General features: G+C 33.6%; 2 protein-coding genes across 3 annotated transcripts; one reads left to right on the forward strand and one right to left on the reverse strand.

The window, feature by feature from the left end:
• Positions 1–6,893: 6,893 nt before the first annotated feature.
• LOC112516851 (probable low-specificity L-threonine aldolase 1) lies at positions 6,894–9,884 on the forward strand. 2 transcript variants are annotated; one of them, XM_025124088.1, is made up of 11 exons: positions 6,894–6,960; positions 7,100–7,183; positions 7,456–7,900; positions 7,980–8,091; positions 8,322–8,372; positions 8,511–8,582; positions 8,684–8,816; positions 9,048–9,106; positions 9,193–9,293; positions 9,574–9,640; positions 9,715–9,884. In XM_025124088.1, the coding sequence occupies exons 3-11, from the start codon at positions 7,458–7,460 to the stop codon at positions 9,754–9,756; spliced, it is 1,080 nt and encodes a 359-aa protein (XP_024979856.1). In that variant the 5' UTR covers positions 6,894–6,960; positions 7,100–7,183; positions 7,456–7,457; the 3' UTR covers positions 9,757–9,884. The 2 variants fall into 2 exon arrangements, with proteins under 2 accessions (XP_024979856.1, XP_024979862.1); XM_025124094.1 differs by having other exon boundaries at positions 6,917–6,971.
• A 2,833-nt stretch (positions 9,885–12,717) lies between these two features.
• Positions 12,718–14,467, reverse strand: LOC112523077 (putative pentatricopeptide repeat-containing protein At1g12700, mitochondrial). The gene has a single exon (XM_025132521.1). It carries the CDS (start codon positions 14,420–14,422, stop codon positions 12,926–12,928), a length of 1,497 nt encoding a protein of 498 aa, XP_024988289.1. The 5' UTR covers positions 14,423–14,467; the 3' UTR covers positions 12,718–12,925.
• Positions 14,468–14,940: the final 473 nt, after the last annotated feature.

Consider the following 14,940-nt stretch of genomic DNA (forward strand, 5'->3'; position numbering starts at 1 on the left):
TGACAATTAAAATGATGAAGATATTTCGTGTAATTATATTTATTTTATGGTCCGAACGTTAAAAAAAAAAAAAAAAACTAGATATGTAACTCAAAATGTATTATGTCAATAATAAAATTAGAGGGAAGACAATGACGATGTTGCACCAAAGGATGAATGAAGATGGTCACGAGGAAGCCGATGACAAGGGAGGTCAAATATGGGGATGAGGGAGTGAAGTTATATAGTATTAAGTCGAATAACTTGTAATATACGTAATTAATATACAAATAAAAAAAAAGATTTTTATCGAGTGCTAATCCAGTAAAGTTTACTGGATAAAAGTTATTATTCTCATTTATCTTGCCGGATGAGATTACCGATCATCAAAGTGACATAGGGGCTGTTTACTAAATTTTCTATTAAGTTCTGTGTGTATAAATTTGTCTGTTTTGGATAAATTTGTCTGTCTGGATAAATTTATGTTGTTGTTTACTTTTCTATCTGAATAACAGTCTGAATAACAGAAATGACCAATTTACCCCTGAGGATAGAAAACCTTAAGCAAACAGCAAATACCCAAAAAAAAAATGCAAACTGCAGCTTGAAATTTCTTGTTTCCATTATATATACCATAAAATTGATTTTTGTCTGTTCATCCTCACTCTCGCATGTTTGGCGTTCGCCATCTCCGGTTGCTTTGCCGCCATCTCCGGTTGCTTTGCCGCCACCCCTATTTGCTTCGTCACCGGCGACCGGTCTGAGCCTTCGTCTTCATCACCTTCGCCGCTCTACTCGTTGCAACAGGTATGGTCGATTGACGGAAAAGAGAGCAACAGCTGTCGATCGATGGAGAAGAGACCAAGGGCCTACCTCTCTTTTTAGGTTGCGACAATGGTGATGAAGCTTCTTCCATTGAATAATTGGTTCTTGAGAGAGGTTTAAAAACCCTTGGTCTCTCGCTCTAAAACCCTATTTCTGTCTCTAAAAAGCTTGAGAGCAAAAGGGACCTACACCTTACAGTGAGTAGAGAAGAGAGCAGCAGTCAATCGATGGAGAAGAGATCGATCGAGAAGGGCCTGTTTACTTGTCGATCAATGGAGAAGAGAACGAAGGGTGTTGGATCGATGGAGAAGAGACTTGAGAGAGGCGTGACTATTGTGTAAGGGTAGGACAAGTCTTTTACCTGGCTTAACCTGGACAACACATGTTTTTCATCTGGGCGAATAAGCCCATTTATGAGCGAATACGCCCAAGGTAAACAGCCTTGTTTGTCTGTGCGAATAAGCCGGTTTACCCACTAAGCTCATTAAGCCACAAGTAAACAGACCCATAGTAAGATTGTTGTAAGCTTCTCTTGTCCGGTAAGTTCTAATCTGGTAGTAGTTGTCACTCTCACTTACTGGGTAAAATTTTTGGTCTTTATCATATACCTCTTACCAAGTAAGGTGCTCGATACTTGTCATGCTTACCCGATAAGATGAAACGACCAGCTTAGCATTTGGTAAACGACCTATAAACTTTTCGAAGTTAACTTAGTTTTATTTAATTACAATAGTATTTGCACAATTCAGCAAGATGTATCTCGATTTGAATTTTTGGTTTTATTATTTGTTCATGTCGATATAATATGTTTTTTATACGGTTTTGAGAAAGTAATAATTTTTTATTTTTAAATAAACTATAAATTGGGAAATATTATAAATTTTTGAAAAAAAAATATATATCAATATTAGTATCAAATTAACTATTTAAATTACTTAATTAATTTTTTTAGTATAATTTAACAGAGATAGTCAGAAGGTTTGCCTAGAAGCAGCCACGCCTGAAAGAGTGCGTAATAGCTCACTGATCGAGAGCTCTTGCGTCGAAAATAAACGGGGTTAAGCGATCTGTCGAAGTTGTGGGATATAAGAATACATCGGTAGGGTAGCAGTAGTGGACGAAGCGGAAGCGAGAATGTCGGCTTGAGTAACGTAAACATTTGTGAGAATCCAATGCCCCGAAAATCTAAGGATTCTTCCGCAAAGTTCGGATACATTTGATAACAAAATAATTTATTTTTTAGTTTAATAATATAATTTTTTTATAAATATAGTAATTAAGTATTATATCAGAACTCAATGATTATTCTAATTAATTTTTAGACTTTTTATATTTAAAATGAAATATTTATCCTGTATTTGATTATGTTTATCTGCAGTTAGTTACATGAATAAAAAAAATGAAGTTTTAATAAGTTGTACTTACGCACAATTTACGTATAATCTTGAATTTAAGTAATATTCATCAATAAACAATACTTAATACATAAAAAAAATTATTTTTAAAAGTTTTTGTTAAATTTTTATAATATAATATAGATAAATTTTAAATTAAAATTAAGATGAATGACTTAATAATCAATTTTCCATTTTCTAGAACTAGATTGCAAACGGGATGAAGTAATCGTTTAATCGTTTGACGTTCAAAAATACACAGTTGTAATAATTTTAACGATATTTATTGACATTTTTTTCAGATAAAAAAATTCATCCTCAAATGTATTATTATTTTACGGGAGATGATTCTTTTGCTGATATCAACACGCATTTAAATTTAAATAGTCCAAATTCAGAAATAAAACAGCCCATTAGACAAATAACATTTGGCCCAAATATTTATGACCAAAATCTAAATGGTCAATTTATAAAAGATTATTATTATCTGGTTTAAATAGGCACGGGAATTAGCCCCGACCCGTCGGGGAACCCGGTCTATTCGCCCCGATCGGGGACGGGGATTCTCATTAAACCGGGCCTTGGGGACAGGGACAGGGATCCCCATTTGGCTCAAACCGGGGACGGGCATCACACTTCCCCCTCGCCCCGTACCAGTATATATATTAATTGATAAATTATATTATATATTATTTATTTATATTAAATCGGTAATGGTAATTTCTATTTCGATATATTTTAGATATTACTAGATGTTGAATATTACTCAACATGTTTTGGTACATGTGACGTTAATTTTTTAGATTAAATTAAAAAAAAAATCGATTTATTAATTATTATATGATGATGTATATTTTTTATATTAAATTAAATTTCTTTTGGTTTTAGGTTTATTGGAAAAACGTGAGATTTAAACATGTGTAGCGTTTCACACATTTGATTTTTTTTAAAAAAAAAACTTATACAAACAAGAAAAAAAAATGTTCGTTTCCCCTTTGGGGACATAGATGAGGATGTGATCAAATTCTCCGGTGGGGATGGGGACAAATATCGGATATCGGGACGGGGACGGGGATTGAGGTCCCCGCCCCGTTACCATCTCTAGATTTAAATATTATGTTATAAGGACCGAGAAGTGTAAGAAGATATTTCTAAATTTGAATCAATCTTAATCAAATTTCAACACTTATCAGGTGCATCAAGATGCATCGGATCAATTCATTTCAAAAACGCAATTCATGCATGGAAATGAGATTAAAAATGATGAAAAGTTCAAATTTCTCCCTTTATGTTACAAATAGATAATTAAATTTATGTAGGTTGCATATCTAATATACGATGTTTGGCAAGACTTGTACATGATGATATGATTATCATTAAAATGTCAAAAATTTCAAAGAATCTCGTGTAATGTTGTTAAGAAAGAAGATATATAAGGGTATTATTCTGTTGATTAAATTCGTTTTTTAGTCGTTCGGTTTGGTTATTAACTTTATATATATTTTTAAATTATGCGATTGTTCAATCAGTTTTCGAGGTTCAATAAGTAGGTAATTTCATTGGACAGTTGACTCTAACAGCTTTTCAAATATAAGGTTAATTCGTTGTTTTTAATATATATATATATATATACATATAAATTAGCTTCTAACAAAAAAATTATCTAGCAAAAAACCAGTATTTTCAACGAATTTTAAACAAGAATGAATAAATTAAAATACCAAGAAACAAACCTAGTTTTATCATTTTCGGTCTGATTTCATTCACCAATTGTCTCGGTCCAAATTAAGCTTTTGTACTAATTTTCTCGTATATTTGTTGAGAGACAAGTATTTTTATTTTAAACAAAAGCGATACTTTTCTGATTAAAAATCATATTCAATAAGTAAAAAACCGATTTACTTTTGAATCGTTTATAATACATTATTACTTAATATACATATTTAAGACTTGGATTTATTTGTTTAATCCATGATATTTATCTTACATAAACATAGCTAAAAGTTGATTATCGACAACTCAAACTTGCTCATACGAGATCTGTCTTTAAAAAACACTAATGCAAGGGCACATTTTTTTGTCTCATTCAGCAGTTGAAGCTAACATCCTACAAGTAAAGATCGAATCGTATTCAAAATCTATCTTATATTTTAACAAAGTTGTCATTTTCATTATCAAATGAGTTATACGTTTAAAGAGTGAATAAACATTAAAAGGGAAAGCAAAAGGAAAAGGAAGATAGAATGATTGAATCAAAAGTGCATGGCATCCATCCAATAAGATGAAATTGGACGATTCAGCCTTACGTGGAAGTCGCCCCACTCCTACGTCCTACCTATTATCATCATCCAATCTGGACTTTACTATTTTTGACATGGTTTTTTTATTAACCTAAATATCCAATCCGTTATATGAGTCAATCAATCTTAGAATGATCATTTATTTTTCAGATAATTTGGAGTCATCGTATTTGAACCTCCATGGCCACAAAGGAATTTTATTTCTCCTTAGATTTAAACCTAAGATCTCATGATACATTTGACCTTTAAAACCAAACTCAAATTAATCAAGCACCATCCTTATGGTTCTATTTTTAACGTGGTTCATACCAAATTAAATTAGTCTTCGATTTTTATTTATTATAAAGTATTTATGAGATTTAAACAATTTTAAAATCATTTGTAAATGAACATAAACCAAGAAAAAATAATTTTTATCGACTGTGGGATCTAAAAAATAACGATTCATATTCGAATTTAATCATCTCAATTAGTCATTACCATTTTCTCTTATTGTTAGTATATTTTTTGAATCCATTTACATATATATATATATATATATATATACACACACACACACACATATGCACATATATACACATGTTTATTTTTATCATTCATTAAACATGCATATTTCTTCTCGGTTTCGTCATTGACTAAAACTAAAGTTAATTTAGGTACCTATTTTCTTTATTAAAGTTTGGACATATATGATGGTGGCTTATTTTAGTACGAAAAATTTATTATAAGGTACTTTCAAAAGCACTTCTAACAATTAAGGACCGTTGTTGGAACATGGCATCATAACAATCAGTAAATATAAAAGTAGCATAAAAATATCGAAAGACATATGTATACGGTTGTATAACTTCCAATAAAGGATATTACGTTACAAATTTTTTACAAAAACAATAAAAGTGATGACGTATTATTATTTCTTTTATCAAAAATATTATTTTATTATTACAAATCCGTCAACAAATCAATGTATTAATATTTTTAAATAGACTTTAGTATACAACCCATAAAGTGTCATAGAGATGAATTAATATCACCGTACCCAAAATCACTCCATACAAATCAAACTTATTAAAAAATTAAAGTTAATGATACAAAATTTACTCTTTTTAACTGATTTCTACTCGTTTGGTCACACGTACGTTTTTATGGCTTTTACTGTATATTAGTTCCTTAACATAAAAACAAACGTGAGTTCAAAGACGTTACTGGTACGAATATAAAAGTTATTAATTGTTAATGAAATGAATAAGTAAAATTCGACTTAAACAAAAATAAAAATATATACATACCAAAAATAAAAACCCTGATAATTGTTTTGAGATGAAATAATAGTTTTAGTATCTTTGTAGTATCAGTGGAACTTCTGAATTTCGACTTCGAACATCATCTGTCTAGAAGCACGTGATCGTATATATTTTTTATAGAAAATTTCTACTTTTTTCTGTCCCAAAAAAGTTGACATCTTACTTGGAAAAAATAATAATGATAATCTATACTACCTTATAAACCAGATTTATCAAAAATCTTAAAAACAATTTTTAATGCACAAAGTATTATACATTTATGCACAAAGTCTTAAGGGTCTTAAAAACAACTCATAATTCATTAGGTACTACTACTTTATGCATTCAGTCTTAAAATCTTTTGATCTACAATTAAAAAAAAATATAACAGAAGTTACCAATGCACATTATTATCTTTTCTTTTTATATTTCCAAGATACTTTTGACACATTTCACTCATGTTTTTACCTTCTCATACCTCTATGTCTTCTCCCCATCCCCCATTCAAACTGATATTCGCCATGAGTTATTAAAAGTTATTATATTCATCTCCCATTCAATTGCTCTAAAACTCTCGGTTTCGCTCTCGATCTCTTGATTCTTTGCTCTTGGTGTAATCGAACATGTCTGTGGAGTCGTTTAAATATGTTGGATTTTAGATATATTGGATTTTAAACCGTCATACAATTTTTTTCATCGATAGACTGTAATTGGAATCATAACTCGTATTTATTCAAATTGTATTAATATGTAAAGACCAAGTGTAACTTATATCATCGTTAAATCTTTTCTAATAAAACCAGTGAAACTTCAAAATCATTAAAATTTACTGCTCCAACCGCATTGCACAAGTACACAACTAGTAGTTACCTAATAATTAATTATTTAAAATAAGAATTAGAAGTAAAATTTTGTTTTGAGATTGTAAAATTGGGTAAAAATAAAATAAAAAAGTAATTGGAATTTTATGAGCCACCCAACCAGGACTTGGATCAAACGTTGCTTTCAAAGTTGCGTGATGCAAGTTTGCAATTGCATGCATGTGTATATATACATGATGTGGCCGTCTACGATCATGCCATCTTCCTCGCTTACCCAATCTTTATTGCTTTTTGTTTTTGTGGGTGATGCGATCCCACTGACTTGGTGCCTTTCTCTTGGATTCTTTCGATTCTACAGGTTCTGGTGATGTAAATTTTGGTCTTTTTCTTTCCTGTTTTTGTTTTGAGAATCTTTTTGTTGTTGTTGAGTTTCAATTCCCTGTTTTCTTCAAGACTCTCCTGAATTCCTATCTCAATCAATCGTTTTCATTTTGTAGATTCTATTTCTGTGTGTGTTTGCTTCTTCTGTCGGATAGGATTCATTCGTTCAAATTTTGCCAAATTGAAGGATTTCGATCAAGGTATGTCGTATACTCCACCGTTCATGGTGTTTCAAAATTGGGATTCATTTCATTATTTGGTGAATGTTATTTTTGAAAAAAATTCAATCTGAAGAATCTGGAAATCGTGTTTGTTTAGTGTTTAATTTTTTACTACAACAGTCTTAGAGTCCTGGTAATTAGGATCAGTCATCCGTGAAATTAGGGGAAGCATATATGATTCTAAACCGTGACATATGGCTTATTAATTCCGTAATATTATTAATTTGTTATGATATAACTTTTTCCGGCAGCCATGGTGACCAGAACGATAGATCTCCGGTCAGACACGGTGACGAAACCCACCGAAACAATGAGACTGGCGATGGCGAAGGCTGAAGTGGATGATGATGTTTTGATTTACGACCCGACGGCCCGACAGCTAGAGACAGAGATGGCCCGAATTACAGGCAAAGAGGCTGCACTTTTTGTTCCTTCAGGGACCATGGGTAATCTTATCAGTGTTCTAGTTCACTGTGAGATCAGGGGAAGTGAAGTGATTCTTGGTAATAATTCTCACATCCACATATACGAAAATGGTGGGATTTCAACCATTGGCGGTGTTCATCCGAGACCTGTACCGAATAATGAAGATGGGACTATTGATATCGATCTAATCCAGTCTGCAATTCGAAACCCTGCCTTTGAGATTTGTTACCCAAAAACTAGGCTTATTTGCCTTGAGAATTCGCATGCTAAGTACGAATTTGGCTTTCGTTTTTATACTGTATCCAAGGTGTATGGTGAAATGTCTAACAGAGATTACTTGATGATTCAGCTCCGGTGGCAGATGTCTTTCTGTAGAGTACACGGACCAGGTTGGGGAGCTTGCAAAAAAGCATGGGTTAAAGCTTCACATTGATGGGGCTCGTATCTTTAATGCATCTGTTGTGAGTTAAAGAAACCTTTTGTTATCATCTTAACCTCTTTCTCATTGCACTTTAGGGAGGACCCATATGATTCAGAAGGCATATTTATCAAATTAAAAAATCAAAAGTATTATTATAACCACAATATTTAGATTGGATTTTCTTGATCCATCATTTTGCAATTGTTTACTTCTGACTTTTGAAGCTTGAAACTCATTTGCCATTGATTGATTTTGTAAATTTGCTTTCAGGCTCTCGGTGTTCCTGTTCATAGGCTTGTACAGGCTGCTGATTCGGTTTCGGTATGGTGGTCTTACTTTCAAAACCCTTTTTCGTACCACCATTATAAAAGTGAAACAAGAATAGATAGTAAATAAAATATGGAACTCATAAGCATTTCGTTCATTTATGAAGTGGAATTGATGGTTAATTATCTTCAGGTATGTTTGTCAAAAGGGCTTGGTGCACCAGTTGGAAGTGTTATTGTTGGGACCAAAAGCTTCATTGACAGGGTATCTTGTAGTCTTGAAACAAGCAGTAGTCTGCATTTTATTCTGGACTTTCGGTCAATAATTTCGTTTTGCGTTATAAACTCCACACTTCATTTACGTAGGCAAGGATTCTGCGGAAAACATTGGGGGGCGGAATGAGACAGGTCGGCATCCTATGTGCGGCTGCTCTTGTTGCGTTACAAGAAAACGTTGGAAAGCTTGGGACCGATCACAAGAATGCCAAGACTTTAGCTGGTAATACACTACTTAAAGGATCTTTAAGGTCAAGCAAACTACTTTAGATGCAAATAGATATGGGTTTTTGTTAAATTCGACTACCCACCAATCTTTAATTTTGTACCCTTTGTTTTAGTCTGAAAAATGTAAAGAACTCGTATAAATTTCAAATAAGAATTAGACAAGTTGACCTCGAAAAGGTCAAAACTGTATTCGGAAAGGAAGTACTTATGGATCTTGTTTTTCCAGAGGGGATAAACAAAATAAAGGGGCTCAGAGTGGATGCAGCTTCTGTGGAAACAAATATCGTAAGCAGTCGAATTGCTCATATGATTATAAGAATCCTAGTATTTCAACTGTCCAAGATCACATCTAATATTCAGCTTTTGAACAGGTCTATTTTGACATATTAGAGGGTTCGCATATTACAGCATTGAAGTTAGGCCAAATTTTGGAGGAGCATGGTATACTTTTGATGCCCGATAGCTCATCCAGGTATGCAGTGATCTAGTAATTGTTCAAAAAGTCGTAAACTTGCATTACTTAGGGGCTGTTTACCCACACAAATTGGGTAAGAGCTAACCGGTAAGCAAGGCTCTTGATCCTTTACTGGAACAGCATCTCAGTCAGAGGTGTGGGTAAACAACATTATTCTTACCGGGTCAGCATCACTTACCCAGTAAAAAGCAGCAAGTGTTTTGTAACCATACCCTTAGTAGATAACTAGTTTATAGTTAATAGAAAGGGGAAATGATGTTGGTACGACATGGTGCAGGGTTAGAATCGTCATCCACCACCAAGTATCCGCGAGCGATGTGCAGTACACCTTGTCATGCATAAAGGTACCATACAACATTATGCAACCTATCAGTTTCGTTTATCTACATTACACTAACCCGTTGCTGTTTGCTTTCAGCAAGCGATAACCGGAGTCGCAGATTTAAACGGTAGCAGCTGAAGGACATACTCTATTTTCATTTCCATTTCTAGTTGTGTGAATGTGCTCGAATTTATCGACATCTATTATTTTGATTTGACACATTAATCTGTCGTATATCTTTCGTCAAATAAAAAAGGGAATTTGCCACCCTCCGGACGTCCCGACCGCACCGGTCTCACTCATATGTCATAATATTCCACCCATGGAAGCAACATATTTGCAAACAAAAACAAGGAGATTTTTTCGTTTTGTGATTTAAACGTGACCTTTTGCTATTTCGATAACAAATAAGACACATTTTACTTTTAACAATAATTTAAATCGAATTTATTTAATAAACGAAAACATAAAAATAATATAAATGACGCATGAAAATACAATTTAAGAAATAAAGAAAATTAAATGTTTTTTTAAAATACTACACCCCTTTGTTTAAAATATGGCTTTTAGATCACACAGAATATGATCAACGATCCAAAAAGCAAGGTCACAATCTTGTAAATTAGTGGAAAACTCAATGACATCATATGAACGCATAACAAGATATTCACAAGACTCGGGTCTTCCAACTCCGTTTTTCAATAACCGTGCTTTTTCGGGCCTGGCCTCTTGCTTTGAGTTTGAAAAAGGGTCCGTTTAGATTTTTCAGTCTAGTCTTTAGCCGGGGCTAGAAAATTGGCTCGAGCTTTAAGGCAGGGCTCGGGATCGAATTTACTAAACCTGGGGTTTGGGGTGGGCCTTTTTGTACATATCTAGTGATGGTCAAATCGTCCCGGCCTGGCCCGGGACCGGCAAAGGACCGGTTGAGGGATCGACAGTTAGAACCTCTACTTTTTCTTTTAGTGGCAGGATCATTTCCATACGTCGGACAAGATTAAGCCCGGAGTCCGTGGAACGTTGCATCTGTTTGAAGGATTACTTGGATAGTGTAATGCCCCACGTCCTTATATATTGTGTGCCATTACTACATAATAAAACTATTAAATCTTGAATCTGAACTTGAATTAGCTTTATTTATAACATATCTTGAAATTACATCAAAGAAGAAATTACTTAGCGGAAACGTAACCATAGTTTGTATTACAACAAAACTTGCTTTTCAACTAAAACCATATTACTTTATGCAAATCCTTCTTATTTCTTTCCTGAGATGCGTACATGAGATAAGCTATAAGCTATAAGCTTAGCATTTATGTTTTCATGAATGGGAAATTTTCATGATATTTTGTGAATGATAATTCATGAAAGTTCTTGATCATGTATAAAATATTTTTTATTATCATGCATAAACATTCATAAAATGCTATTCTTTATCATGCATAAAACATTCTTGTGAGATCTCACTTGTCACATGCATGTATACCATACTTGTCTTGAGGTTTGCTAACCCCCGGGTCCATAAAAGGCTGCCCTATAAGGTCCATTTGCAAGATGTCCTTCTTGTAATATCCCGTATGTTGGATATTATGGTTATACATAACATGTAAAAATGTTCATGTCTTGTGTAACACATATGATAACATGTAAATGATTTTCATGTTTTGCGTGTATACTTGTATTAGAACATGTCATCATGCATATCTTGAATATGCATGTGTATCAATATTTTCATGTAAAACAAGCATGCCAACATAACTTGTAATGCATAAAATACTTTTATATATAGCATGCATGTATCTCATAAATCACATAAGTACTTACCTTGATTTGTCTACTTTTTCCGTTGATTCCTTTCTTCAAGCTTAATAATGTATATATAGGGAAATTTCTTATTTTTGGTATGCATAAATAGTAACCCTTAAATCGCTATTTATAGATAAATTCATTGTTGGCTCTTAAAATTGTACTCTTATGAGAGTTTGACACCTCATCAATAAAGATAAAGAGAATCTTGACAACTCATCTCTAAGGATAAGAGATCCTATACAACTCATGCTTTTAGTACTCCTTGTCATGCTTCCTAGACTTGTCTTGTAATCAATAGTCTTGCCAACTCATATTTTTACTAGACTTGCCAACACACTCCTAGCCTTAACAACTCATCACTAGTTTACTTATTCATGCTTACTAGACTTGCCAATACACTTCTAGGTTTAACAACTCATCACTAGCTTGCTTAGTCATGCTTACTAGACTTGCCAACACACTTCTAGTTTTAACAACTCATCACTAGCTTGTTTAGTCTTATAATTAAGATGTTTCACTAATTGTAACAACTACTGGAGTACTTGAATTATTCATAAATATTTGCATTTAAGGCTGAAATATTGAGATTTATCTAATATAGGGTGTTATAGATAGCGTTGATAGAATTCAACACACGACATCGTTAGAGATAGCGATTGAACCGGTGGAAGAAAATTTTGAAGAAAATGAAATCGCAATGGAACTAAGTACGCCACCAACTACCGATACCGACGCATTTACTCACCATATGACGATGATGAGGAACTCGACATTGATGACATTGACGACCAGGAGGCTATTAGAAGAATTCAAGACAATGGAACTCTTCAAATCAATCCGACATGGGATACCGACGATGATTGATGAATAAATGTTTTTTCAAATAATTTTTATAATGTATTTTTGTAAGACAATGTAATTTTAATTATAATAAAACGCATTTTTAAAGTGTATTTGAGTTACCCAATTACAATTTTTACAATGTATTAAAAATATATATCATTAAAAAAAATTATTTTTTAATGCTTGGGACGGGGACCGGTTGTGAACCACCTTGATCGGTCTTACCATTTTTGACCGGGACCGGTTATAGCCGGTTTTGAAAAAGCCAGGGACCGATCAGGCCCGGCCCGGGACCAGTTTTTCACCATCACTAATATCTACACATAAATAACAAGCCAAACAAAACAAGAAGAAGCAAAGGTGGCCTATGACAGAAACAAGCAGATGGCATAACAGGGAAAAGAAAATAGAGTGGAGAGAAGTAACAAACACAACATTTAAACCCCAAAATTTTGGAGAACCATACTCTAGATATTATATATTTCTATAACCATGTATACAAGGTATTCAAGTACTTTGAGTGTTCCACTTTTATATATATGTACACATAAGTATTGCCTGCCATTTTTGTTATAAAAACTACCATTATAGAAGAATCTAACACGATAGCCGAACGCTCTAAAAAGACGAGAAACGCTGCACCCTGACATGGATTGAATTATCCCTCGGCCTTTATAACATCCTCAAGCATGTACGTAGACGAAGCATCCAATTGCTCATTCGACAAGTAGTTAATCAACAAACCTGTAGTATACACATCTACAGAGAAGCCACTGTTCTTCATACTTTCAAGAAACTGAATCGCCTTTGATGTTTGATTGTTAAGAAGTGTTCCCCGCAAAATCGTGTTATAAGTCCAAGCATCAGGTAAGCAACCACTGTTCTTCATCCTCGAGAACAACTCATTGGCTTCATTTAGTTTCCCCTTCTTACAAAATCCATCGATCATGATAGTGTATGTAATGGCATTAGGATCAATCCCCTTTTCAGACATACCCTTAAATAGAATCAAGGCCTCATCTACCCTTTTAGCCTTACAGTACCCATTGATCAATATGCTATAACTAATGACAGATGGAGCACAGTTATTATCAATCATGACATCAAGCAACTTTCTTGCATCATCCACTCTTCCAATCAAACAATATCCATCCATCAAAGAATTGTAAGTGATGGTATTCGGCATTTGATCAATCTTTATCATCAATGCAACAAGATTGTGTGCTTCTGTTACCCTGCCTTCTTTACATAATCCATCTACTAAAATGCTAAAAGTGTGTACATTTGATGAGATTCTTTGAGTGAACATCTCCTCTATCAAAATCTTGACTTCTTCCCATAATTTGCAATAACATAATGCTTTAATTAAGCAAGTATAAGTCACAATATCAGGGGAAATGCCTTTTCCAATCATTTCATAAAAGAGATGAAAAGCCTCATTAAGTTGTCTACTCTTGCAGAGGCTGTCTATAATTGTGCTGTAAACCATGGTGTCGGGTGGGCACGTTCTTGATTCGCTCATCCTCCTGAGCAAAATCATAGCAGCAGGCATATCCCCCGATTTGCATAGCCCATTTATAAGTGTTCCATAAGTAACTACACTCGGTTGAAACCTGTTTTCCACGAATTGGTCAAACAATTTGACTGCTTGATGGATTTCACCTAGCTTACAAAGCCCTCTGATCAAAATGGTAAATGTAGTGCAATCTGGCTCATAACCAAGTTTCAAGGCTTTACCAAACACAGAAAAGCCGAAAATCACTCTATTCAAGTGGCACAAACAATTGATTGCAATAGTAAACGTATAAATTGTGGGTTTGATCAAAGGGCGAAGACCTAATAAGTCAAACCGTTGAATTAGAGAAATGGCTGTGAAATAATGTTTCATTTTAACAATACGAGTTAATAATCGGCAAAAGTCTTGAATAGAGGGAAGGGGTCGGTCATAAAACATCTGATCGAATAAACTTAATGCATCAGCGATGGTCAGGTCATTGGGAAGGGGATTAGACTTACTTGCGATTCCATAAGAATGGTATCTCTTATTTGAATGAGAAAATCCAGTGGAAGAAATCTTACACAAATTTGAGCAAAATATACGAACTGATAAATGAACAGGAATGCAATTTTCATCAGTTGTCGTCATCGTCATCATCCTGCGTAGATTAAAACTGGTTCTTGCTTGCAGTGGTCTAACTCCCCGCATATGTTCTTGAGAATTTTGGGGGTTTAAGGGTTCGAAAGGGAAGTAGGGAAACCCAGCCACATATTGCAAAGTGCAAACCATAAGTTACACAAATGGTCCTCAATTACCAGTTTTATAGCAACTTTGGTCCTTAAACTTTTTAAGTTATGGTCATTTTATATGAACTAATGAGCATTTATGCAAATTTAATCCAACTTATCACCAACACAAGATATGATGGGGTTAAATTTGTCCATGAATGGTTTACCCTTTATTGTTTTGATTTTGAAGAGGAAATGTTTGTGCGTGCGTGATTTCAAATGACAAACAAAAGTCAGGCATTTTTAAAGATTCTTTAAAATAAAGAAATCAAGTTTTTGTTTATATATTTTTAATAAATCTATTATCTTATTCTTTAGAATAAAAAAAATATAGAAAAAACTTTAAATATTGGAAATTCTCTTTTAACTATATAGTGAAGAGAGAAA

The sequence above is a fragment of the Cynara cardunculus genome, assembly GCF_001531365.2.
Source record: "Cynara cardunculus var. scolymus isolate 2C chromosome LG 1, CcrdV1, whole genome shotgun sequence".
NCBI lineage: Eukaryota > Viridiplantae > Streptophyta > Magnoliopsida > Asterales > Asteraceae > Cynara > Cynara cardunculus.